General features: G+C 45.1%; 1 protein-coding gene across 7 annotated transcripts in view; it reads left to right on the top strand.

The window, feature by feature from the left end:
- The window catches only part of LOC120723548 (pleckstrin homology domain-containing family A member 5-like), a 162,282-nt gene that overhangs the window by 103,874 nt on the left and 31,268 nt on the right, over positions 1 to 27,140 (top strand). For all 7 annotated transcript variants that reach the window (XM_040015044.1, XM_040015042.1, XM_040015041.1 and 4 more), the window contains 7 exons: positions 7,997 to 9,109; positions 13,051 to 13,337; positions 13,886 to 14,124; positions 14,942 to 15,025; positions 16,827 to 16,946; positions 19,678 to 19,731; positions 25,292 to 25,372. In XM_040015044.1, the coding sequence (XP_039870978.1) occupies positions 7,997 to 9,109; positions 13,051 to 13,337; positions 13,886 to 14,124; positions 14,942 to 15,025; positions 16,827 to 16,946; positions 19,678 to 19,731; positions 25,292 to 25,372 (1,978 nt within the window). The remainder of the gene's footprint in view (positions 1 to 7,996; positions 9,110 to 13,050; positions 13,338 to 13,885; positions 14,125 to 14,941; positions 15,026 to 16,826; positions 16,947 to 19,677; positions 19,732 to 25,291; positions 25,373 to 27,140) is intronic.

Genomic DNA, 27,140 nt, shown 5'->3' with positions numbered 1-27,140 from the left:
CGGACGAACTCTCCTCTCCAGCACCCTGGCATAGACTTTCCCAGGGAGGCTGAGGAGTGTGATCCCTCTGTAGTTGGAACACACCCTCCGGTCCCCCTTCTTAAAGATGGGGACCACCACCCCGGTCTGCCAGTCCACAGGCACTGCCCCTGATCTCCACGCAACATTGCAGAGACGTGTCAACCAAGACAGCCCTACAACGTCCAGCGCCTTCAGGAACTCGGGGCGGACCTCATCAACACCAGGGGCTCTGCCACCAAGGAGTTGTTTAACTGCCTCAGTGACCTCGCCCCCGGAAATTGGCGGGTCATACCCCTCATCCCCAGACTCTGCTTCCTCCTCGGAAGACGTGTCAGTGGGATTAAGGAGGTCCTCGAAGTATTCCTTCCACCGCCCGACAATTTTCTCAGTCGACGTCAACAGCGCTCCGCCAGCACTATACACAGCGCAGGTAGAGCACCGCTTTCCCCTCCTGAGACGCCTGACGGTTTGCCAGAATCTCTTCGAGGCAGTCCGAAAGTCTTTTTCCATGGCCTCTCCGAACTCCTCCCACACCCGAGTTTTTGCTTCAGCCACTGCCCGAGCCGCATTCCGCTTGGCCTGTCGATACCTGTCGGCTGCCTCCGGAGTCCCACAGGCTAACCAAGCCCGATAGGCCTCCTTCTTCAGCCTGGTGGCTCCCTTCACCTCTGGTGTCCACCATTTGGTTCGGGGATTACCACCACGGCAGGCACCAACCACCTTGCGGCCGCAGCTCAATGCAGCAGCTTCGGCAATGGAGACGCTGAACATGGTCCATTCGGACTCAATGTCCCCAGTCTCCCTCGGAATGCTGTTGAAGCTCTGCCGGAGGTGTGCGTTGAAGATCTCGCGGACTGGGGCCTCTGCTAGACGTTCCCAGCACACCCTCACTACGCGTTTAGGTGCACCAGGTCTGTCCAGCGTCCTCCCTCGCCACCTGATCCAACTCACCACCAGGTGGTGATCAGTTGACAGCTCAGCCCCTCTCTTTACCCGAGTGTCCAGAACATATGGTCGCAGGTCTGGTGATACGATTACAAAATCGATCATCGACCTACGGCCTAGAGCATCCTGGTGCCACGTGCACTTATGAACACTCTTATGTTCGAACAGGGTGTTCGTTATGGCCAAACTGTGATTAGCACAGAAGTCCAATAACAAAACACCGCTCGGGTTCAGATCAGGGAGGCCGTTCCTCCCAATCACGCCCCTCCAGGTCTCGCTGTCGTTACCCACGTGAGCATTGAAGTCTCCCAGCAGGACAACAGAGTCTCCAGGTGGAGCACCTTCCAGCACCCCCCCCAGGGACTCTAAGAAGGCTGGGTACTCCGAACTGCCACCCGGCGCATAAGCGCAGATGACAGTCAGGACCCGTTCCCCGACCCTAAGGCGCAGGGAGCAAACCCTCTCGTCCACCGGGAAAAACCCCAACGTACCGGCAGCAAGCCGAGGGGATATAAGAATACCCACCCCAGCCCGCCGCCTCTCACCAGGGGCAACTCCAGACTGAGACAGAGTCCAGCCCCTCTCCAGGAGACTGGTTCCAGAGCCCAGACAATGCGTAGAGGTGAGCCCAACTATATCTAGCCGGTACCTCTCAACCTCACGCACCAACTCAGGCTCCTTCCCCGCCAGAGAGGTGACATTCCATGTCCCTATTGCCAGTCTTGGCAGCCGGGGGTCGGTCCGCCAGGGCCTCCGCTCCTGGCCGCCACCCGGCTCACAATGCACCCGACCCCTATGGCGCCTCCTGCGGGTGGTGGGCCTGCGGGAGGATGGGCCCATGTCTCCTCTTCGGGCTGTGCCCGGCCGGGCCCCATGGACTAAGGCCCGGCCACCAGACGCTCGCCCTCGGGCACCCTCCCCGGGTCTGGCTCCAGGGCGGGGCCCCGGTAACCCTATCCCGGGCAGGGTAAACTGTTCCCTCGATATTCTCTTCATGGGGGTCTTCTGAATCGCTCTTTGTCTGGTCCCTCACCCAGGACCAGTTTGTCATGGGAGACCCTACCAGGGGGCAAAAGCCCCCAGACAACATAGCCCCTGGGATCCCTGGGACACACAAACCCCTCCACCACGATAAGGTAGCGATTCAAGGAGGAGTATATATATATATATATATATATATATATATATATATATATACACACACGCACATATATATATATATTAGGGGTGCAACGATACACAAAATTCACGGTTCGGTTCGATACTTTGGTGTCACTGTTCGATATTTTTTCGATACAAAAAAAATGTTCATGCCTTTTTAATTTGTCATTTATTAAAATTATAAATATATATTTTAACTCAAAAGTACAGTTTTTAAATTTAACCCTAACCCTTGTGCGTGTTTTTTATTTTGACAGCGAATGCGCACCTGCGGACCACTTATGTGTAGCCCTGGTTATTTAGCTCGTCATATTGCAGCCACAGAAATTATTTTGTCCATGAAACCATAAAGCTGCACTTTCTTTTTGCCTTATAGTCTGATTTGTCATAACTTCTCCGTTTTGTGGTAAGCTTTTCTTTGCCTGTCACTTCTTCACCCTGACCTGTCTTATTTGGCTCAGCAGAACTAAAATATATATCCTGCTGCTTTTACACACGCACTCACATAAGCTCAGCGATTCTCTGCACGATCAACCTCTCACATGTTTAAGCTTGCTGCGGGAGATTTCACTTGTCATGTTTGCATAGTAAGCTAACGATTAATAAGACGATGTCAGAGGAATTGGTGCACAAATTGGTGCACATCACTCACAGATCAGTGCTGTCGCTCTCTATACACAGTTCGCACGATTGCAAAGTGAAAGCAAAAAAACAAGCGCAAATTCAAACGCGACTTCAATATGTCACATATTGACAGTGGCTCACCGATGCCAATGACATAATTACCCAGCTACATTTCTGAAAGAATGCAAAAGCATTGACATATATTTTTCCTTCCTACAATAGCCCGACGGGCAGGGAAGAGATAGATTTTGGTAGCCCGACTGAAAAAATCGCTAGCCCCAGGACGTCGGGCTAGCGATATTGCAAGCCCTGTATCTGATTGAGGAATCACTCATCTTTGGAAAAGAGAGTTTATTACAGAGAAATGTCTCTTTCCAAAATAAAAGCTATACTATACGCTTCTTCTGGGCTATATTCTCAGCAGCATAAAGGAGAATCATGTGCTAACAGCTGTCTAAATGACTCGGCTAAAGTTAGTAGCATGCTTGTTGTTTTTGTCTTTGCACTAGGATGATGTTGGCGTAAATGTACAGTCATATTCGTTGTGTTCCCACTAGTGCTTTCAGGTTAATCTCGTTGAAATGACCTTAACGCCACAACACGGCAAATCTCCGTTAACGAGCTACCGCCGATCGCCCCGTGCATGGGGCTAGACGGCCAACACGTTAACGAGCTAACTGCGCTAACACGCTAGCTCCCACCCATGTAATTGAGCATTGCGTGGCACATCCAACATACTGTTTTACTTTAGTCCATGAGCGCTTACCTTCAGGGTCATACGTCACATGAAAACCAAAATAATTCCAAACGCCAGATCTGAATGAGGGTGGGGGAGGTCCATGTTGCAAGGAGAGCTTAACTTCTGTCTCGCTAGCTTGCCCTGCGCTCTTCCTTCTGACGATGCTGTCTGTGTTGAGCGCTCAGTGGATCTGCGCTCGACAGTGCAGCCTAGGCGGAGTAGTCGAACGCAGATTCACTGAGCGCTCAACACAGACAGCATCGTCAGAAGGAAAGTTGATAAAATAAATTACAAATGTTGTATTGTTCGATACATATGCGTACCGAACTGAAAGCACTGTATCGAACGGTTCAATATCGATACGAATATCGTTGCACCCCTTGTGTATATGTGTATATATGTGTATATATATATGTGTATATGTATATATATATATATATATGTATATGTGTGTATATGTATGAAAACCTGAACGCAGGACTTGGCATGGGAACAACACAGACGATCCGACAAAGACTCAATGAGAAGGCACAGACTAAATACACACAGGAGGTTAATGAGAGAAGTGGGAACACATGGGGGGACAGCTGACACACATGAACATAACGACGTCACAGTGGAAGAGTAAAACTAAACACGATGAACACAGGAACACCAGACCTCTTCAAAATAAAACAGGAAACATAAGACGCAGACATGAAACACATGAAGGGCAAAGGAGACTTAACATGGATGGAAGACACAAGGGGAATCTAATAACAAAGCACTATAACAACCTAGGCATGATAAAAAATGAAGTTAGACAACCTGAAGGGCTTAAACATAAACTAAAACTCAAAACGCTGGGTCAAAAGACCCAGGATCGTGACACTTTTCTTCTGTCCTCGGTCCAGAGGATACACTGAACAACGTCTTGCTAGTTTCCCTTAGCACTACAACGTTGCCAGTCATCTGGTAACTTTTCCTTACCCCCCAGTGCCTGTCTCAACGTCTTCCTGAACTCTGTCCAACAGTCTACTTCCACCACTGCTTTCACCCGAAGCTGGCTGGCTACGTTCTCCCCTGCTGCTAGCTTGCAGTCTCCTCTCTCTTTCAAATTGCACCTCGTGTATATGATGTAGTCCATCTGTGCACCTTCCTCTCTTCCTCTTCTTTCCATGCTAAAATCTACTATTATGTGTCCTTCTGTATTTCTGTCTTTAGCAGCATACTTGCCTAACATCACCTGTTCCCTTCAGCTACATGTCCACTGAAATCTGCTCAAATTACGTTTCCCTCTTCCTCGGGGGACACACTCTACCCCTTTATCTCTGCCAGCCGACAGCTGTGGGGTATAAATCATCCAATTTCCAGCTTCAAACACAACTCGTGATGTTGTCCGACACTCTCTTTACCGTCACAACATTAGTCAAGATCAGCCGTACACTATTTGTCTTTGTGTCTACGTCATGGTAGAAAAACCTGAACCCACCTCCAGTGCCCATGTTCTCCTGTAGACACATATATCTACCTTCCTTCTTTCCTTCTAATCAGCCAGTCATAGTCCCTATGGTCCCTAATCTCACCTCCTCACTCCTGCCTCTCCTTCTGTCTTGTTGCCACCAAACACACCTTCCTCCTTTCCTCTTCCTTTGTCTTCGGCCAACAGTAGCACAGTTTCCACCAGCATTCTGTTAGCCGACAACACTGGAGGTGGTCGTTGTTAACCCAGGCCCCGAACGATCCGGTATGGAAAGCTCATTCTTTGTGATCCGCATGTTTGATTTGGCCAAAATTTCCATCGGATCCCCTTCCTAATAAAACCCTCCTCATTTACCTGGACCGGCACTAGGAATGCACTGGCCTGTGACCCCGTGTGGCTGGGTACTCAGCGTCACATATTGACTTTGAGATGTTTTTCCTGTTCAAAACAATAGTAGAAGATCCATTAGATAACAACTGACATGGCAGCAAAGATGCAGTAATCAGTCTAAGCTCTGACTGAGCTTCAGTGTCTTAGAGTAACGCTGTATGCTGCTCAGGTGTGACACTCGGGACTGTGTGTTATAGCTGGGAACCATCACACTTGGGTAATTTTCCTCAAGTACTTACTGATTAGGTAAACTACCCAATACGTGTCTGTGAAGGTTCTCAGTCATCCAGGTCATCGTAGTCTGAGGAGCTTGGAAACAAAAGCGTCTGGACTTCTTTGAGTTACTTGAAGACGTTTCACCTCTCATCCGAGAAGCTTCTTCAGTTCTAAGGTCAAATGGTGGAGAGTCCCAGATTTAACCCCAGTGGGAGTTTCCCCCCACAGAGGGACGAAGGACCCCTGATGATCCTCTACCTAATCACATGAGCCGAGGTGTGAAACCTGGCCCCACCCTATCATGTGATTTCCTGAGGTCAGATGGTCCAGGATGTGAGTGGGCGTTAAGGCGTCTGGGAAGGGATCTCAAAACTGGATTATAGATGGCAGACAGTTGGTGTCGTAAACCACCGCCTCTGTTCAAAGATGGTCGCTCCACTGACCTCAGGAAATCACATGATAGGGTGGGGCCACGTTTCACAATGAGCTCACCCGAACCCTGGCTAATTGGGACCCACACCCGCTTTCACACCTTGGCTCATGTGATTAGGTAGAGGATCATCAGGGGTCCTTCGTCCCTCTGTGGGGGGAAACTCCCACTGGGTTTAAATCTGGGACTCTCCACCATCTGACCCTCGAACTGAAGAAGCTTCTCGGAGGTGAAACGTCTTCAAGCAACTCAAAGAAGTCCAGACGCTTTCGTTTCCAAGCTCCTTAGACTACCCAATACGTGCGCTTACTGGTAAGGTTCAGTTACACTAAACAGATTATAATTTATTGACACTTACTGTGGTCCATGTAAGCCAAACCCATCAAGTAGTTGTTGTTATTGTGCCATATAGTTACATTAATCCCTAACATAATGATGATCCAACATATGACTAACCACTCTGTGTTGATATAAATAATATTGTAATGTAACACAGTATACCCGCTCAAAGTCGTGGTTCAGAGTTGGTGGATTTTTCCTTATCATTAAATTCTCACAATTTGGCAGAAACTGCAAATATCTGTCATAATTTTTATGGCTTTTTTGTAGCAATATATAACTTTTCAGGCATTTTAATGCTTAATTAATAAGAGCAAAGAAATTCTTAAATAATTAAATAAATTATAAATTTAAAATATAAATAATTGTAAGTTTTAATTTATTTAAAATTCACAAAATAAGCACGAACGTAAATTCAGCATCCATCCATCCATCTTCTTCCACTTTATCCGGGGCCGGGTCGTGGGGGCAGCAGAGAAGCCCAGACCTCCCTCTCCCCTCCTCCAGCTTATCTGGGGGAACACCGAGGCGTTCCCAGGCCAGCCGAGAGATATAATCTCTCCAGCGTGTCCTGGGTCTGCCCCGGGGCCTCTCCTGTAAATTCAGCAAAATTTCCATATTAAAATTGTACTATACACATTTTTAGGACTGTAGAGTGATCACAAAGGAACCATAGAGGAAAATGAGGAAACGCTCCTGTAGTCTGAGGCGGGTTGTTTCATTCATCTCTCCTTATTGCATCTTTGGCAGGTGGAGTCCAGCATTCCCACATTGGAAAAGTTTATCTTGAGTATTTTGTTGCGTGTTCTTGTGTTTTGATGGCACCCAAATGCATATTCAGGGTTTAAACGATAAAAACTGGCATTTATAGACATTTTTTGACCACATCCAAAATTTGTGTTTTTTCACTATTCGTGAGTGCTCAGCGAATGAGACCCTCACAGATTCTGTTGATCAACAGTATTACATGTACATGCAGTATTCGTATGTAATTGAAGGGTCAGGTTTTCCAGTCACAGTTTTAGATGTTGAAGAAATGAGCATCTATAAATATGCTGGACCTGAAGATCTAAGCAGCAGGCTTGTGGGGTTCTCCCAATTTGAAGTGATGGGTAGCTGCTGATGGTGGTCTGAGGAGGTACAAATGACAAACTGATGACAGGATGTGATCTGCAGCAGTTCCAAGTCTTCAGGACTTCTGGACTTAAGCTTCTGCCAGTGTCTTGGTGCCAAATAACACAGCTCGCCTTTAGAGATCTTCCAGATTAGTGGGTGGGGGCTCATCTCTGTCTCATCTCTGATCTGAGTGCTCAAATGTTCTGTGTGATCATGAAAGAAAAAACATTATGTAGTGCCACCTCCTTAAAAAAACGACACATCAATGCTCGAATCTGTATTATTCTGTATTTGTTCATTGCGATGCTTCATTAAGGCTCTGCTCTAAATAAAGGATACTTTTAAGTAATTAAAGAAACTCCACTGAGCACATACTCCCTGCAGTTTTGCATCATTAGAGGTTTTTTTGACAAAAATATGAAACTTCTGAGAAATCGTGGACTCGAAAAGGTTGACAGAAGGCGAGAGGAGCTGTCTCACTCACACAGGGATTGTTACAATAAATGTCTTTCCTTATTTTGCTGAATTCCACTTCCTGTTTTTTCTGTCACAGAACGGACAAGTTGAAAGGGGACCAGCGGAGACCTCAAGAGCTGAACAACCTGCTGAACCACAGAGTCCTCACACGGCCCGAGATCCAGAACAACGAACGCAATCGAGAACCTGCGTGTCAACATTCCCTGTCGCAGGTCGACGACAAATGGCAAAAAGATGTTGTGAAACACACTGACCAGAGGGAGCAAGAGTACTACACCTTACAGCGGGAGGGAGAAAGGTACTCTCTGAAGAAAGAGGGCGTGAGCTACATGCTGCAGAAGGATGGAGATAGGTATCTCCTGCACAAGGATGGAGAAAAGTACCTCCTGAGAAAGGATGGGGAGAAATACTCGCTGCAGAAAGATGAAAAAGTGTACACCATTCACAGAGATCTGGAGAAGTGCGGCGTCCGTAAAACAGATGATAAACACGCGGTGACGCCGGCTGAGGAAAAGTACGCACCCTCCAAAGATGGGGAGAAGTATCTGCTCGCAAAAGACGGAGAAAAGTACGCGCTGCAGAAAGTAGGCGACCGACACACGCTCCAGAAAGATGGAAAAAAGTGCCTCTCTCAAAAGGAGGTCAAGAGACAGCTGTCATTAAAGGAAACTGAAAGGTTCAGCACTATGAGGGAGAAGGATAATAAATATGGCACTATACAAGTTATGGACAAATACAGCACTATGAAAGAAATTAAGAGATACAGCTCGTTTCGAGAGGGGGATAAATACGCGACTCTGAGGGACGCAGAGAAATGTGCTACGGTTTGTGATAAATACGGCTTTCAGAGAGATCCGAGCACCGACAGGGCTCTGACTAAAATCAACAGCATCAAGCTACAACCAGCCCAGGCTGCTGCCATCGCAGCTGCGGTGTCTGCGTCTCGCCAGAACCAGGCCAACATCAGCGCCCAGAAACCTGCACAGGTCAGTGGCTCAGGGTGTGGGACAGGCGAGCAGCAAAGGGACTGCAGCCCCACAGAGGTGGATGGCAACCTGGCCAGGGTTCCCGTAAAGTCTCCAGCTCCAGTCCAGGAGCCAGAAAAGGGTTTGTCCAGGACCAACTCCATTCAGCAGCTGGAGCACTGGGTCCATCCGCAAAGGAGAGGAATGGACGATAACCCAAAGAGGTGAGCAAAGCAACTTTTCATTCAGTACATTTAAAACTTTAACAAAGAGGGAGGAAAACATTCAAAATACACCGTTACATAAGTAACATAAGTATAGGCATTGAACCAAACCTCAACATAGAGATTAGCTTCACACGGGATGTGGGTGCAGCTCACTTTCTAGCTACTTATTTTAGAAGCTAATCTTTGTACATTCCAGGTGTAACACACTTCACTGCTGAATATACTTTTCTATTTTTCCATTTTGTGGGCTCCAAAGGACTAAATGATTGTGTCGAACTGGGAGTGTTATTTCTAGATCGTAAAGATCAAAGCTCTTAGTGTTTGTCATGCGGTGAATGGCCAGTGACTTTTTCCCACCATCAAGTGCGGGATCTACCAAGATGCTCTGTCCCCACTGCTGCTCTGCATAGGCCTGAACCCCCTCAGTGAGATCACTGACAAGACTGGCTACGGATACCGACTACGGAAAGCAGCAATCTTGAGCCACCTCCTGTACATGGATGACATGGAGCTGTATGCCAAGAGTGAACGAGACATCGATTCACCGATCCACACCACCAGGATCTACAGCAATGACATCGGGATGTCGTTCGGACTGGAGAAGTGTAGTCGGATGGTAACAAAGAGAGGGAAGGTAGTCAGAACTGAGGGGATTGAATCTACTTAGCACTTTTAATTCTTATTCTTATTTTTATTTTTATATCTATTTAAGCGTTTATGACAGCATGTTTGCACTAAGCACCGCAGCAATTTCCTAATGTTGTAAACCTGCTCAACATTTGGCAATAAAACCCTTTCTGATTCTGATTCTGAACTACCAGAAGGCAACATTGCAGACATAGAGTACTTGGGGATCCCACAGACAAATGGGAACCATGAAGAGGCCACTAGGAAAGCTGCAACCATCTATCAACACCTACACCCTGCCTGTGATCAGGTACCCTGCTGGGATAGTAAGTTGGCCAAAGGAGGAGATAGAAGCCACTGACATGAAGACAAGAAAGCTCCTGACGATGCATGGAGGGTTTCAGGGGTCTATCACAGCAGGCAAGACCCCAGGCTGTGTAAAGATGCCCCAGAGACAATCCAGCCCATAACAGCAGGGTGCAAGATGCTAGCAGGCAAGGCATACATGGAACGCCATAACCAAGTGGCCGGCATAGTGTACAGGAACATCTGTGCCGAGTATAACCTGGAAGTCCCGAGGTCAAAATGGGAGATGCCCCCAAGGGTGGTGGAGAATGACCGAGCTAAGATCCTGTGGGACTTCCAGATACAGACGGACAAAATGGTGGTGGCTAACCAACCGGACATAGTGGTGGTAGAGAAGCAGAAGAAGACGGCCGTAGTGATCGATGTAGCGGTTCCCAATAACAGCAACATCAGGAAGAAGGAACACGAGAAGCTGGAGAAGTACCAAGGGCTCAGAGAAGAGCTCGAGAGGATGTGGAGGGTGAAGGTAACAGCGGTCCCCGTGGTAATCGGAGCATTCGATGACTCCCAAGCTAGGCGATGGAGAGAGACGCAGATATAGAGATGGTTCCCTGATTGTAAGTTTTTTTTCTTGCTTTTTTTTTTTTTTTGTTTAGCCTGTCTTTTCTGGCAGCTTTTGCAATCAGAATTGTAATCAGTAATTTTCCAAGATGAGCTCTACAAATTCACTACAGGCTCCTGTTGTTCACGTGTTATTTTTATCTGTTTATGTATTCATTTCTATCAGTCTTATTTATATTATTACAGTTATGTCTAAGCTGACAGGCGGGAGGTAAAAAAGGAGAAAATACAATATCAGGATAGAGCATGAATACAAAAGCAGTTGATCGCCAACTGCTGGACTTGTAATGGTGACATTATGTTTAGTTTAACTGTTTAATGTTTTGTTGTACAGAAGAGCTTTCTTCCTTTCTACCATGTCATAGTGCTGGGATGGATTCAGGATCAAATTGATCTGTTGTGCATGTGTTCAGTTTGGAGGTTTTCCTAAATGGATTTATCGAGTTAAGGACTGAACAGTAATGTTTAGATAACCTTCTGTGCGCTCACATATTGTGCTGACATATTCTTCCATCCTGACCTTCTTCAGCGTTTCCCTTAGTTGTTTTTAAGGACCATACAGTTGTTTGTAAATTCGAATTAGGAGGAGGCCATTTACCTGGAAAGGGAAAGACCATCTCTGAATGGAGGAGGGGCCTAAGGGTCCATCTGTCACCACCTTACAATGCTGTGATTGCAGCCATTCCCCAACTCTCTGTGAATGGGACTCATGGTTATTGATCAGTGGTTGCTGATCAATGGTCATGCATATTAATGATCATAAACTGACCTCCCAGCCCATTGTTCATCAGTGCTGCTGGTTTGAGTCGTTGTCCTGGTTATAAGGTTGGAAACCTGCCGTCAGCTGGACTGAAGACGTCACCTGATCATGAAGAAACGTTTCTCAGGGCTGGACTGGCCATCGAGCATGCCGGGCATTTGCCCGGTGGGCTGCTTGTCATTTTTCGTTTTTATGGGCCGATGGGGTTCTAGTTCTTTTCTTTTTAACAGTATAAATGAAAGGTGGTGGATTGGCCAGTTGGTCATGATCGACTCTGGGCTGGACCAATTACAGCCGAGGAGGTCGAACTTTAAAGTTGAGGTGAAAAGGAACGCGATTTGTGCCGTACTACTTCAGCTAGAAAGTTGCTAATTCAATCATGAAACTGATCAATGATCAGCTGATCGGCTTTTCTCTGCGCCAGAAACAGGAAACCGGCGGAGGTCGCGCTAAACAACAGCAGCACGTTTAAACTTGATCAGCTGTTTTTAGGATTTATTTAATATTAATTTCTAGTATCAGCTGATGTTTGCTGGAGCCACAGCTGTAAAGCTGCTGGTCGTGATGTCGGTTTGGTTATCTGGTGAGAGGGAAACATGAAGATGAAACCAGGAGATGTCCTTACTGAACCATCAGAGCTGTGATGGAGAAACAGGTTTACCTTTCAGGTGACATGAATGAGTTGAAGTTGTGAACTGTTTCTGAGAGACAAATAACACCAGGATCCTTTTCTAAGCAGCTGACAGCTGGTAACTGTGCAGGGGCGGGTCTAGCAAAGTGTTGCCAGGGGGGCAGGTAGGGCATTAACAGGGAGAGGGGGGCACAAGGAAATACTTTTCTTTCTTATTCTCATTTAAAATGTCTCGCTTTTAACAAATAATTATCTGAATCTTACAACCAAAGTTTTCATCTGATTAAAATGTATAGAAATCCATTATTGTATTCAGTAAATATTAAGCCTAGTATATATCCTAGTAAGTTATAGTATTCTTTCCTTTGGGAAGGTATCATCTGTGCAGTCTGTAATTCTGCTGAAGAAAGATGTTGAATCTATTTAATTACTGGAGAAAAATAATAGATTTCTGTGCATTTGCTTTATAAGTGCATTAAATTAAAAACGTTTTGTCAATTAAGCATCTTGAGGCCGAGGGTGGGGGAGTGGTTCCCTACTTTTTTCTTTTCTGTTTTTTGCTGGGAGTTGGCAACCCTATTAGTGAGGTATATGTAATTATAAATTAGGTTGTTTTATATTTTTTCTAAGTACTGTTTAGAATAGCAGAATAGGGAGGATGGTGTAGGTTTAAGTTTATTATAAAGGCTTTATGGCTTTTCCTATAATACCATGGTGGGCCGGTCACTAGTCAAAATGCTGATTTTTTTTGTCCCAGTCCAGCCCTGATGTTTCTCCCACTGAAAACGTCCAGATGAACAGATGTTACTGTACATCCAGCACTTTAGTAACAGGTGTCACGAAGTTGACATTTCAGACATGTCAGAAGCTCTGGCTTCTTTTGCCGTCTCTCCAAACACTGAATCCAGATACCGAGTGAAGGCCAGCACTCCAGCCTTCCCTGCAGTAGGGACAAACTAAAAGAGCTATATGCATTTTTTTCTTATTTTCCAGTGTTACATCGTACCAGACTTTACCGAGAAACATGCCCAGCCACCGTACCCAGATTGTACCCCGCTACCCTCAGGGGTACCGCACGCTGCCCCGCAACAGCATGATGAGGCCCGAAAGCATTTGCAGTGTGGCAGGCTCGGTATATGACCGGGCCCTCCATCCAGCCTGCACGTCTGCTGTTAGCACAACAGAGAAGAGAAAATCAATGAGGGATGACACAATGTGGCAGCTCTATGAGTGGCAGCAGAGGCAGGCCTTCTCCAGGCAAAGTCTGGCTCAGCCAGCAGGTACACTTTTACAAATAACATCGATTTCTTTTCTGAAGTTGTATAAATGGTACCTATGCCTTTTCTATATTAGTACCCTATGTTTCTTTTTCTTGTTGTTCCCATAAGACTTGTTAGAAAGAACACATGACACAGGTGGGCTGCAGCAGACCATGACAGACAGTAACCATCTGTCAGAGAGGATGTGGCTGTGAGGTTGTGAGATGCCTTATTGACAAGTCCATGTTGTCTAAAACAGTATTTCTTTTTTTTAACAAAATGTATGTCATTTAATCAGATCAGCATTTTTTTAGCTAAGAAACATGAGTGGCCATAAAAAACTTTAAAGAGGAACCTCTTGGATGATGTGATGCCTTACGTCCCGTCGGGCAGTTTCAATCATGGCCTGAATGATTGGTTGTGCCAAACACGTTTGCTTTTCCAAGAGGAGCTCTGTAGACTCCCTGCATCCTGTCTGCCCTGGATAAGCTGCTCTAGTTGTATAAGCGTTAAATGTTCTGGTAAGCCAACAGTGACACGTTCTCCTGTGTTGTTGTTTGTGCTTCCAGGTGTGGGTCATTACGGCACGCTGCCCAGCATTAAGACCATGGGCAACATCTCCCAACATGCCGTGGCGCACTCCATTCCCACTTCCCCATCTCATGGCTCTCTGGCTCTGTACAGCACATTCTCCCCTTCTCGTCAGCAGGTTGCTCAAAATCATAGTAGCTCCCACTCTGAGGTTTCTTCGCCCATATTGAGGGGGGACGTGACTCTTGATCGCCGGCACAGGACACACCTTGCGAAGGTAACGGTCATGGCACAGGAATTCCATTTAAATATTAAGCTTTCATCATGCAGGACGTTCAATACAAAACAAAGGTATACCAAAATCCAATGCTCTGGGGTGTGGCTGCTAAACTGTAGCAGAGGCTACTTGGTTTAAACAGTAATAAGTACATGAAGAGTGAAGCTGTTTTGCTCGGTCCATTCTTGGCATTAACGTGGACTGGCTTTAGGGTGTTCCTGAGGAGATGGTAGGTATAAGCAGCACTACAGGAGCATTAACAAACCATATGACCGGTATGACTCGGACAGAGAGATACATAAACAGGGCTGTGAAAGCTAAAAGGCAGGAGGAAAAAAATCAGAAAGAAAAAGGAAAGCGGGAGAAAATGCATGTGTGTTTGTCACGAAATGTGCTTGATAGAGAGGGTGAGAAGCTCCAGCTCTTCTGGGGAAATAACAAGACATTCCCAAGCCAGCCAAGAGATGTAATTTTTGTAGCATGTCATGGGTGTGTCCCAGAGCTTCCTCCCAGTGGGATATGCCTGGAAAACCTCACGTAGGAGGCCCTCAGGAGTCATCCTTGTCAGATGCCTGAACCACTTCAGCTGGCTTCTTCCGATATGGAGGAATATAAAGATGTTTTGATTTCAGAAATATACAAGAGAAAAGAGGAGCGACCAAAACCTTTGGAAAAACTGAAAAGCTCCCGTCTGACGTTTGTCAACATCTACAGTTTACAGGGGTTTCATACAGCTGAGCAAATATCTCATAGCTATATGTGGCAGAGAGTAGGAACACTGCCTTAAGTGAATGTGATGAACTCTGTCCTCTTCTAGTACGGATACACAGCTGATCGACGATCCATTGCAGTTGGCATCCCATCTCAGACTATCACTCCACAGTCTCTGCAGGGCAAGACGGTAAGCAGCACCATGACATTCACCGTGTGCTCCGCCTCCACTGTTAAAGAAGAGTGACATCTGTGTTTTGGTTTGATCAACTATAAAATGTTGATGGTTAAACATTTTGCACTGGTTTCTACACAGTGGTGTGTTGTTTTATTTTAATGGGTGCCAGTCACATCGAGTCTTTGTACATCACACCATAAATAGCAACCAAATGAAGAGCTCACTGGCGAGTAAGCCTCCGGTAAAGTCATTAGGTCAACGAGAGCCACATTTCCAGGAACTTCATTTTTTAATGTCCAGCAGAACGTGTGTGTGTGAGTGAGCGTGTGTGTGAGCGTGTGTGTGTGCGTGTGCGTGCGTGAGTGTGTTTGTGTGTGTGCGCGCGTGTGAGTGTGTGTGTGTGCGCGCGTGTGTGTGTGTGTGTGTGCGCGCGTTCGTGTGTGCGTGTGAGTGAGCGTGTGTGTGTGTGTGTGCGCGCGTGTGTGTGTGTGTGTGTGAGTGAGCGTGTGTGTGTGCGTGCGTGTGTGTGAGTGAGTGTGTTTGTGTGTGTGTGAGTGTGAGTGACCGTGTGTGTGTGCACGTTCGTGCGTGTGTGTGAGTGAGTGTGTGTGCGTGCGTGCGCGCGTGTGTTTGGGTGTGTGCGCGCGTTCGTGTGTGTGCGCGTTCGTGCGTGTGTGTGTGCGCGTTCGTGCGTGTGTGTGTGAGTGAGTGCGTGTGTGTGCGCGTTCGTGTGTGTGTGTGAGTGAGTGCGTGTGTGTGTGTGAGTGAGTGAGTGCGTGTGTGTGCGCGTTCGTGTGTGTGTGTGCGAGTGAGTGCTTGTGTGTGTGTGCGAGTGAGTGCGTGTGTGTGTGTGAGTGAGTGAGTGCGTGTGTGTGTGTGCGTGTGAGTGAGCGTGTGTGTGCGTGTGTGCGTGCGCGAGTGTGTGTGCGTGCGTGCGCGCGTGTGTTTGTGTGTGTGCGTGCGCGTGCGTGCGTGTGAGTGAGTGAGCGAGCGTGTGTGTGTGCGCGCGTGTGTGCGTGTGTGTGTGCGTGTGTGTGTGCGCGCGTGTGTGAGTGTGTGTGTGCGTGTGTGTGTGTGCGCGCGTGTGTGAGTGTGTGTGTGCGTGTGTGTGTGTGCGCGCGTGTGTGCGCGCGTGTGTGTGCGTGCGTGCGCGCGTGTGTTTGTGTGTGTGCGTGCATGTGTGCGTGCATGTGTGCGTGTGAGTGAGCGTGCGTGCGTGTGAGTGAGCGAGCGTGTGTGTGTGTGTGTGCGCGCGTGTGTGAGTGTGTGTGAGTGAGTGAGCGTGTGTGTGTGCGCGTTCGTGCGTGTGTGTGTGTGTGTGCGCGCGTGTGTGAGTGTGTGTGTGTGAGTGAGCGTGTGCGTGTGTGCGCGTTCGTGCGTGTGAGTGTGTGTGCGTGTGCGCGTGCGTGCGTGCGTGTGTGTGTGCGTGCGTGCGTGCGTGTGTGTGTGCGCGTTGAGGAGTGCGTGTAGTGCGGTTGCGGTGTGAGTGAGGTGAGTGAGGCTTGTGTGCGCGTGTGTGTTGTGTGTGCGCGTGTGTGTTTGTGTGTGTGCGTGCGTGTGTGTGTGTTGGTCTTTGCTCTGAAGTTGTGTCGTAGGCTCCATGTGTGGCGACAGTGAAGCTCTGAGCTCACACTTGATCAACAGAAATGTCGTGGCGTTTCACTCAGTGTCATTCTACCTTCACAACAAGGACTCATCTCGTGTTGATAAATACTTTATCTTGTAGTGCTGGAATTATGTGTTGCCTTTAATTTGTTCTAGCAAATGAGCCAGAAATGCATTGCAGTGGTTCTCTGTGTGTTGCTCTGTGCAGCCGGAGGAGCTGACACTGCTGCTGATCAAGCTTCGCCGGCAGCAGGCGGAGCTCAACAGCCTGCGGGAACACACAGTAGCTCAGCTAATGGCCGTTGGTATGGAAGGGCACAACGCAAAGGTCAGCTCTGAGTGTATGTGTTTGTGCATGCACGTATTTGTGCTTTCCCAGCCAAGCAGTCAAAACACACACTGTGTGCATTTGTATGTATCTGCAAGAGGACCGCTATTCATCGTCTGGTTTAGACGTCGTGTCTGCTCGGTTTGGAAAAATCTCGTGTTTTGGTTTAAATCATAGACTGTATGTAAAAGATGTCACCTCCATCATTTGGATTTGGCATCTTGATGGCTCGATGTTATCCTGTAACCACGGCTACGTTGACTTTTGTGACCATATTTTGACAAAAGACGATAGTTCTAAGATTAGCGAGCTGCGTGGATAAACTGTGCTGGTGCTGCACGTAGACACAAACTAGCAAAAAATACTGACTGTCAAATGATTCAAAACTGTTTCACGAGGTCCCTCAAACTTGGTCTTCATGTTCATGGAATTAGACAGCAGTCAGCCGGCTGTATTGACTCACCTCCCTAACCCTCACTCTATGCTTACCTCTTTTTTATTTAAACACAAAGAAACAGTGTCACTGTGAAGTATTGTTGTGGCATTAATGGTGGATGGGTTTGTCCAGTCGCCCAGTCCTAACTGCCTCCGAGTCATCCAGGTGTCTTCCCTCCAGACAAAAGAAAAGAAACCTGAATAGCCAAATTCTATCAGTCCCACCTGTAGCTCCCCCATGGATCGTGGCACTTGTAATTTCTGGGATTATTTTAGTAGAATTGACAGCAGGCTCCGAGGAAAGGTTATTTTTGACTGCCAGGCCAGCCTGTGTGAGCTATTTACAGGAATAAAGAATAATGCTCAGACTGTTACCTTTACTATTTCACAAAAGCTTAAAAGGTCCATTTCCACAATTTAGACTTTAATTGCAGGAAATGTTATCAAAGAAGTTTCGCAGGAGACGAAGCAAACAAACAAAATCACAAAACAATCATCAAATCACCTGAATACTTATCTAACTAACTCTGAGCTGAGTTTGTTCTTGTCTTTGGTGAGGAGAGCTTGGAGATCGATGAGCACATCCAGATTGTTTTATTTTATTTCTATTTATATAATGTACATAACTCACCCACTTGTATATACTCATTCACTGTATATAGGCTCTTTTTTTCTTTGCACAGAGGAGCGTATCAGGTCACCTTTCGCTGCGTGTTACACCTGTATAACTATGCACGGGACAAATAAAGAATCTTGAATCTCAACTAGGCCCAAAGATGCACTTATCCCCATGATAATCACCCAATAGGAAAGCAGCATTCAGTCGAAGTGTGATGTAGTCAATTCAACCATCTAACACGGCAAAAATGAGCTGATGAAAAGACAAAATCCCAAAGTCGATTAATGAGTTCACAGGTTGGACTTCGGTTCCCCCTCTCGCGTCTCTGCGGGGAGTTTAAACGGTGACCTGTTTAGATCCAATGTTCTGAACTGCTCATCGCACAGAAGACTAAAGGAAGAATCTCTTTTACACCCCACATTTACACCTGCTCACCCGTCCTCCACCTTCCTTCACCGGACGTCACATCTTCACATTTTGGTCGTCTAATAAAGTTGTTGACATGTAATCATCCGATGTCCACCCACAACTCATATATCTGACTTACATGGTTTAACACAAAGTCTAAACTTTAAAATCAGTGAAATCATTTCATTTTCTTTGTTATTCTGAACATAAAGAATTCACGTTTAAACATTCAGGAACATAATCCCTTCATAATTCAAATACAGAGGAATACTTTGTTTTACTTTTTAAAACAAAGTATTTAGTATTTAGCTGTGATGGTCACACGACACGTGCATGACGTGCTGCTTTGAGCCCATCAGTATGTATGTTGTATCTGTCTTCTTTTATGTATTGAAGATCAAGAAGTTATTCCACGCTGCGTGTGGAGATGGCGTGACAGATATTCCACCGTCATGTCGTGAATTTAGTTTGCCGCCCCAGACACATCTGGCCAATGAGTGGGCTGAACATTCCCATTCCCAAAGACAATAAAATGTGACTTGTACATTTTTACATCAGTCACCTTGTTACTGGGCAGATGAGGTCAAGACCTGTTTTAAATTTAGAGAGTGTGCCTACCAAAGCAAAGCCATAGCCTGATTTAATGTGGCGCTGGATCTTGTTTGAAGTTTGAAAAGGATGGAGTTGGACTGCTGATTCCAACATGTCAGTCGTGGTGAAGAATGAAAAAGCTCTGTGTTGGTATGAAGGGGCACCCAGCTGCCACCTCGCCGCAGTCGTTTATGCTCCTAGCACATGCCTCCGGTAGAAAAAATGTCACAACCATGTGAAAGTTAAAGAAAAAGTCCAGAATGCTCCTGACAAACTGCAACTCCAAGTTTTTACAAAAATGCGTGTGATATAGACCTCGGTGATGTTTGTGCCGTGTTTCACCGAATTCTGAGTCACGACCGTCTGCACTGAAGTCCTGCGTGCCTGCTCTATCATGCAGATTCATACAGATTGAGTGATATTTTTACTGATTACTCATTACCAACTATTATTAAATTCTTACTCTGATCATTGCAACGAAGCCATAATGATATTTAGGGACGATTGTACATAAACTGAGGTTAAGATTCAAATTCTTTGCTGTCATTCTCTCTCTCTTCTGTTTTTGTGAACTCTTCCTCTGTAACTTTGTCTTTTCCTTTCCTGCTTTTGCCTCTGTACTAATGTGTCTACCAAACTTTTCCTATTTCTTCTCTCCTTCCTTCTTGGCTACTGAAGACTGATGTTCTCTTCCATCATCTCCAGAGGAACCTTATATACCTGGAAAGTCAGGTGAGCACTCTGCTCCTCTTGTCTTAAATCAAATAAAACATTTTGTGAGTCATGGGAAGATCCAGTTTTCACTTACTGGAAGAGAACATTTGCTTGTTTCCAGAAAATCTTCTGTAAATGTACACACATTTACAATGATCTATTTTATCCTTTATTTCTTTGCGTGTTTATTCAGAATCTTTCATTCTGAAGCTGAAATTGCATTACAAACTTCCTGCAGCATTTGTAGCACTTTTGCCCAATGCTTTGTTCAGTGGGCTAATTTGTAGATAGCTGTTGGGTTCAGTGACGTTAAGTATGTATGAAGTTTGAAGCTCAACTTGCAAAGACTTGAAACTGGTTGCGAATCATATATGAGTATGAAGTCTATATTATAATGCAGCTACTTGTTTGAATCCGCAGTTTGTGAAGCTATAAACACTATAAACACTACACTACACTATAAACACTACACTATAGGGCTGCCACGATTACGTCGACTATCAAAATCGTCGATGACTGATTTAATAGTCGACGCGTCGTTTGAAGCTTTGTAAGATCCCAAAAGACGCAGGAATAAGTAGCAGGATTTAAGAGTGTAATAACGGACTGAAACAGAAGATGGCAGCACTGCATGTACAAGGATGCCAGCTGCCGTTAAACCCCGAAGAAGAAGAAGCTGTGTCCCAGAATTCATAGCGCAGCCCTTGCCACTACCCGATCCGTACCGGAAACCCGATCGGTACCCCGCATGCGCAAATCTTACGTCACTTCCTCTCTTTGCCAACATTGCGACATTCAATATATTTGAATGACACGGTTAGCACCCAGTTAGCTCCTAGCATTTCTCAACAGCTCTGCCTCCTTTTTGACTACGGGGACATTTAAACAATGGATAATCCGTATCCGCAACAAATTTTTGCTTTTCTCCTCAACAGAGAGCGTTCCCCGATTGAACAACAGCACCGTCAAATAAGAAGAATGGTGCCTAATGACAGAGTTAATAATACTGACTTTGTAATATGTCACGTGAAGATTCAGCAGCCAGATGAAGTGTTTACTGACAATTGACAGTGATAGCGGACATCATCATCACTATTCCAACAATCCTCTCCACACAGACAAGCATAAACACACTCGACTATCACTAAATCAAATTTAACACACGTTTGTAATGACGCTAATTCAGTTTACAATAGGGTTCATTTGCTCAGTCAGCAGGTGGCGGTATCCTCGTACACTGGGGAGTACACTGCCATTAAACGAACAGAAGAAGAAGAAAAGCCCTGCACATGCGCGGCACGGATCGGGAGTCCTGATCCGTAACTATCTTTTTATATTTTTGTTTTTGTCTACATTATATTAAATGTTTTATTATCGGAAACATTTTAAGAGATACTTGTTATTCTTAACATCTTAACAGATACTCTGACCCGTAACTATCGTAAAACGCTTCGACCGGAAGTAGACACCTTTCGCGCATGCGGGGTACCGATCAGGTTTCTGGTACGGATCGGGTAGTGACAGTTCTGCTCAGTTGTCAACAATGGCGGCAACTAGTTAGCTTTAATATTACTCTTATTATTCTTTCTGGGTCACAAAATAAACATTTAGCATATTTTCAGATGAGAATGTAGCTCTGTACACCTCAAATATCTGCTCAGTTTATCAAGACACCACATATTTTCAAAAGCGCTCCGACATTTTCGGAGACGTCTGTTACCCACTAGCTCGATAGCTAGCCGGGGGCAAGGCTCACTAGAGCCGGGGATAACAGCGGACTCCCGGCAAATCATTTTCAAACCCACTGCCGTCTTTCGCTACTCAGGTTAAACATGATATATGAGTCACTTAGATAACTTAAAAATGTTATTGTTTGGCTTTTTTTCAGTATTTTATTTGTTCCTGAGTAAATCGGTTTGGCTGAGATTAAAGTTATAGTTTTTACACAGCTGAATAAACATCAAGCAGACAGCTGATTATCAGAAGTGTGAGATGCTCGAGAATTTACTCCGGTGTCCTGTTATATTTTAGATAGCAAGGAGTTTATTAAACTTTACCGAAACAATCTGCAAATTTCATTAAAATTTAATAAACTATCATCTTGTCTTTATTTTTACTTAGCGCAGACCTTAAACACTTAAAGCTGTAAGCTAATGATAGTTATATAAGAGCAGATGCTGCTGGTGCAATAAGCTGTACGTTTAACGTCCAATGGATGATGATCTGATTAGTCGACTAATCGCAAAAATAATCGGTGACTAGTCGACTATCAAAATAATCGTTTGTGGCAGCCCTACTACACTATAAACACTATAAACACTACACTATAAACACTATAAACACTACACTATAAACACTACACTACTGTTAACTTATTCCTTGTAAGAAGCACGTTGTTACTGTGATGCAGTTATGTTGGATTCTCTTTAATTACTTTCCAGATTTCAGTTGGATCTTTTAAAAAAAAGACTGAACCTGTAGTGATATTTATCACCAGGTTGTTTTCATGACCTGCACACACTGGGCTATTTAAGATTGCCAGGACGTTGACATCTCTGAGCACATTCTTCTTCTTCAGCATGCTCATCCTTCTGGGAAAACATAATCTGTTGGCAGTTTGCACATGTCATACCAGGATCAGGCATCGAAATGTGCTGTTTATTTTCAGCCTGTTAGGTAGGACTAGCCTTCCCTCTATTATTGAACAGGACTGCTCAGTGCTGAAAAGGTCGTCCTTCTGTGAAAACATAGTCTTTGTGGAAGGGAGTTATTTTCAGCTTTCTTAGTTATTCTCTGCCTTTATCTTTGCCTCACACCACATTTTATACAAGCATAAAGAAAAAAGAAAAGAAAGAGAAGGAAACCACATCAGAGCCTGAATTGTCTACATGACTATTTAGCATGAAACTACATGAAATTCTACCTTTAGATAGAAATGTAAAGGGTATAACATCTAATACAGAAGTGAATGGACCCTAGAAAGCTTTATGGGCAGGTGCTTTGCATCGTGGCCTCTAAAAACTCTGATACACTGTGTATAACAGCGGTCCCCAACCCCCGGTCCGTGAGTCGTTTGGTGCCGGGCCGCGAGAGTTGAGGCTTGGTGTGAAACTTATGGTTTTCAGGGTTTCTAGCGGTTTTTATCGTTAACTCTGTTTCCCTGGGTCTTTTCACGTGTGTTATGAATAAATCTTCTTTTTTTGGTACCGGTACTAGTTTTATTTTGCTGTATTTATACGCAACACCTTAAAGGCCGGTCCGTGAAAATATCTGGTCATTAAGTGATGACCTGATGAATCCTGCCTCCCGGCCCTCTGTGTTTATTAAGGCTGCTGTGTTTTTAACATGTTTTAATACTTTGTATTTTGTTCCATTTAATTTGAACAAGCCCCTAAAAACAGTCAGTGTTCACTGTCGGCCTCTCTGTTTTTATTGCCACTGATCATTTCATTAAAGATGAAAGAATTTACAGTTTTTAACTCTCAGTGATGCCGCAGTGTTTGTTTGACTTTGGGAGCTGCATCGTAGTCTGGGCCCAGGCACAGCTGATGACGTCAGACTTACAGACTGGATTGTCGAACATAAACCAGTCCGTGGTGCAAAAAAAACGTTGGGGACTGCTGGTGTATAACATGTCTTTACTTTCATGCTGCTGAAATTCGAAGCAAACTGATGTTCATTGTCTTTGCAAGTTGATATTCATTGTACGGAAATTTTAAAACCCTACACGATATTGCCAAAAGTATTGACACACCAATCGTGGCTCAAGAGTTGGCAGTTTGTCTTTTAATTGGAAGGCTGCCGGTTCGAGTCTCGGCTCCAACAGTCTCAGTCGTTGTGTCCTTGGGCAAGACACTTCACCCGTTGCCTACTGGTGGTGGTCAGAGGGCCCAGTGGCGCCAGTGTCCGGCAGCCTCGCCTCTGTCAGTGCGCCCCAGGGTGGCTGTGGCTACAATGTAGCTGCCATCACCAGTGTGTGGATGTGTGTGTGAATGGGTGGATGACTGTAGTGTAAAGCGCTTTACTAGTCCTTAGGGACTAGTAAAGCGCTATTTACCATTTACCCCTCCAAATCATCAAAGTGACTTTCGTGGTCAAAGGTGTGAAGATTAAGCTCACAGGCATGCAGACTATTTGAGAATGGGTTGGTCTAAGGAGCTCAGTGAATTCCATCATGGTACCATATCGTGCCACCAGTGCACCCAGTACAGTTGTGAAATTTCCTTGCTGCTAAATAGTTCTCAGTCAACTGTTAGGGCTATTGGAACAAAGTGAAAAGGATTAGAAATCGCAGAAACTCAGTCACAAAGTAGAGGCTACATAAAATCAAAGAGTAGGGTCAGCGGGTGCAGAAATGACCAGTGTTCTGCAGAATCAGTCACTACAGACCTCCAACCTTCAGGAGGAACAGTGTCTAAAACCTTCATGGAATTGGTTTCCATAGCCGAGTATCTGTATCCAAGCCTTATATCACCGAGTGCAATGTAAAGCATCAGTTGAGTGCTGAATCACACTTTTCCTGGCAGTCCGATGGAGGAGAGCGATATTTGCCTGACTGCATTTACCAGTCGTAAAGTTTGTAAGATGGGGTATATAAGTATATAAGTTGGGATTTTTTTCTTTTTCTTTTTCTTTTTTGAGGAGTTCAGCTCCTTTTTCCATTGAAAGCAACTCTTAATGCTTCACCACACCAAAACATTTTGGACAGTTTCATGCTCCCAGCTTTGTGGGATCAGTTTGAGAATTCCAGTTCCACTATAACTGCACAGCAGTGCACAAAGTATGGTCCATAGAGACATTAGTGAGCGAGCTTGTTATGGAAGAGATTAACTGAAGAGTCCTGATCTCAACCTGATAGAACTCTTTTGAGATGAAAAAGAGCAGAGACTGCGAGCCGGGCCAAGTCCAACATCAGTGTCTGTCCTCACAAATGCACATCTCAAAGAATGGCCAAAAAATTCCCATAAACACGTTCCTAAACCTCGTGGAAAACCTTCCCAGGAGAACAGAAGCTGGTATAGCTGCAAAGGGAGGGCTGGCATCATATTTAACCCTATGGATTCAGAATAGGAAGTCACTCAAGTTCATATGCCTGTGAGTGCAAGCAAGCAGATACTTTTGGCAACATAGTGTATGTGCATTAAATCTGTGATTAGGTCAATCCTATGGGAGAACTGCAGTACCTCACCTGGGACAAATATCATTTGGTCCTTGGTCATACCTAGAAACCACTGACTCAATGAAGACTTGTTGTTTTTTAATTACATCCAAAAATCCAAAAGCACCTCCTTGGAGAAATATCATAAATATTGCTCTTTGGTTGTATACATGACCTGACATTTCTTTGCAGGTTATTATAGATTTGAGGTGACAGTTAGGATTGATCAGAAAGGCTTTAGAATAAGATTGGTCAGAGGTGGAGTGACAGAACACTAAACTGTCACAGGTGTGTTTATCCTACTTTTTGTCTTCCAGTTTTGTTTACAAAGCAGTTATTAAACAGTATTTCGTCCTCCAGCAACAGTTATAGCTGTGTTATTACATCACTGTATCTTCTTTCTCCACGGCGCTCCGCTAGACGAAGGAGAATGAGCCTCTAATCTTCATGATTCACACTATGATTGAGAACTCTGCACCAAGGCCACAACTCTACCAGCAAGTAAGGTCTTAGGCAGGTTCTGGCTTGAGTCACTGTGCAGGCATCTCTGTTAGGGACGTGTCACACAGTCAACCTTCAGTTTATCTTTACATGCTGGAGCACCAAAGTTGCACGATTTCGTTCAGCAAGTCATTTATTTATTCATTTTTAAAGTGAAAAATCCCCTCTCAACATGAAATATCAAACATTTAGAGGAAAATGCATTTATGAAACTATTGCTGCTGATAAATCTTGGTCTTTTGGTTTTCTTATCCAAAGTTTACGTCCAAGTTATTTCTTGCAGAACTCTATATTTTTGAATGAGGGGGAGCAGACTCAAGCCAGATGTTTCCAGTAGTTGTCTATCCACATCATCCCCTCCACTGTTAACCTAGTTATCATGTTTTGGATGCAGTCAGTTCATCTGTCAGTTGTTCCACAGTGATCCTTCCTATGTGTCACCTATTGCAATGTTTGAAGTGTATGTGACGTTCTTTTTGTTTCCTGCACATCTCATTTCACTGCTTTCCTTTCTTTATGCACCTGGAACTGAGCATGATTTGTGGCTGCAATGAGTGTCAGAGCGATGGCGTCTCCTGTCACACAGCAGTGTTTATTGTTGAGGTTTACTTGGGGAATGCTTGACTGGTTTAATGTGTTTGTATTACAGGTTTGTTTTTTTGAAAACTAAAAACTGACATGACATTTCAGGAAACCGTGTCAGATTTCTTTACAAGAATACCAAAGAATCTGTATATGGGTAGAAGCAGAAGGACACAGTTGGTCAATCTCAGGACAGTCGATGTTTTAGGTTGAGTTATAAGCTGGAACTGCTCTATATTGCCAAAAGTCTTCACTAACCCATCCAAACCGCTGAATTCATGTATAATCGTTTTACACAGGCTCATAAGGTCAACCACCAAGGCATGCAGAGTGGTTGCTTTCAGGAGCTCAGTGAAGTCCAGTTTAGTACTGTGATAGGATGGGGCCTGGATGATTGAGCGTGCATCGAGACATAGTGCACAGAGGCTGCCAGCTTTCTGCTAAGTCAACCTCCACAGACCTCCAAACTTCAGCTTAGCTAGAGAGCAGAGCGCAGAGAACTTCCTGTGGGTTCCTGTGACCAAGCAGCTGCATTCAAGCACACTGCCGCTGTACTCTAGAGCAGTGGAGATGTGCTCTCTGGAGTGATGAATCATGCTTCTCCATTTGGCAAGCCAATGAACGAGTCTGGGTTTGGTTGTTGTCAGAAGAACTGTACTTGTCTGACTGCATTGTGCCAAGTTTGGTGGAGGGGGGATTATGGCGTGGGGTTATCTCTGTGGACTTGGTTCCACTCTTTAGTCACTCATTAGTAAAAGTAGAATCTCTCGTGATCTGGGAATCACGCTTTTACTCTGCACACAGTTAATGGTACCTTCAAATTTTCCTTGTCACGAGACCACAACATGCTTGATTTGGCACATGCCCTTTTTGATGCACCCCCAAAGGAACTAGCAGCCATTTGCTTGCTACGTGAATTTATAAACCACTGCACTGTGGATCTGCAGTGACAGCAGCAGAGATCATTAGAGCAGGGATGTTTTCAACACACTTGAGCTTTCCCTGAGACCACAGATTGGTAATTTTACATTTCTGTTTATGCACAAACTAAACAAACAGGTAGAAAATGTTAGTCAGTGAGCTTTACAGGTGATGTTAGGTTTTTGTTGTTTTTTAAACTTCTAAGAGACTTCTTAACTTTAAGAGAATTTTTGATTTTCAGTGTGAAGCAGGAGAGAGACTCGTG

The sequence above is a fragment of the Simochromis diagramma genome, unplaced genomic scaffold (genome assembly GCF_900408965.1).
Source record: "Simochromis diagramma unplaced genomic scaffold, fSimDia1.1 OVJJ01000453.1, whole genome shotgun sequence".
Lineage (NCBI taxonomy): Eukaryota > Metazoa > Chordata > Actinopteri > Cichliformes > Cichlidae > Simochromis > Simochromis diagramma.
This window is presented reverse-complemented; position numbering and strand designations above follow the sequence as displayed.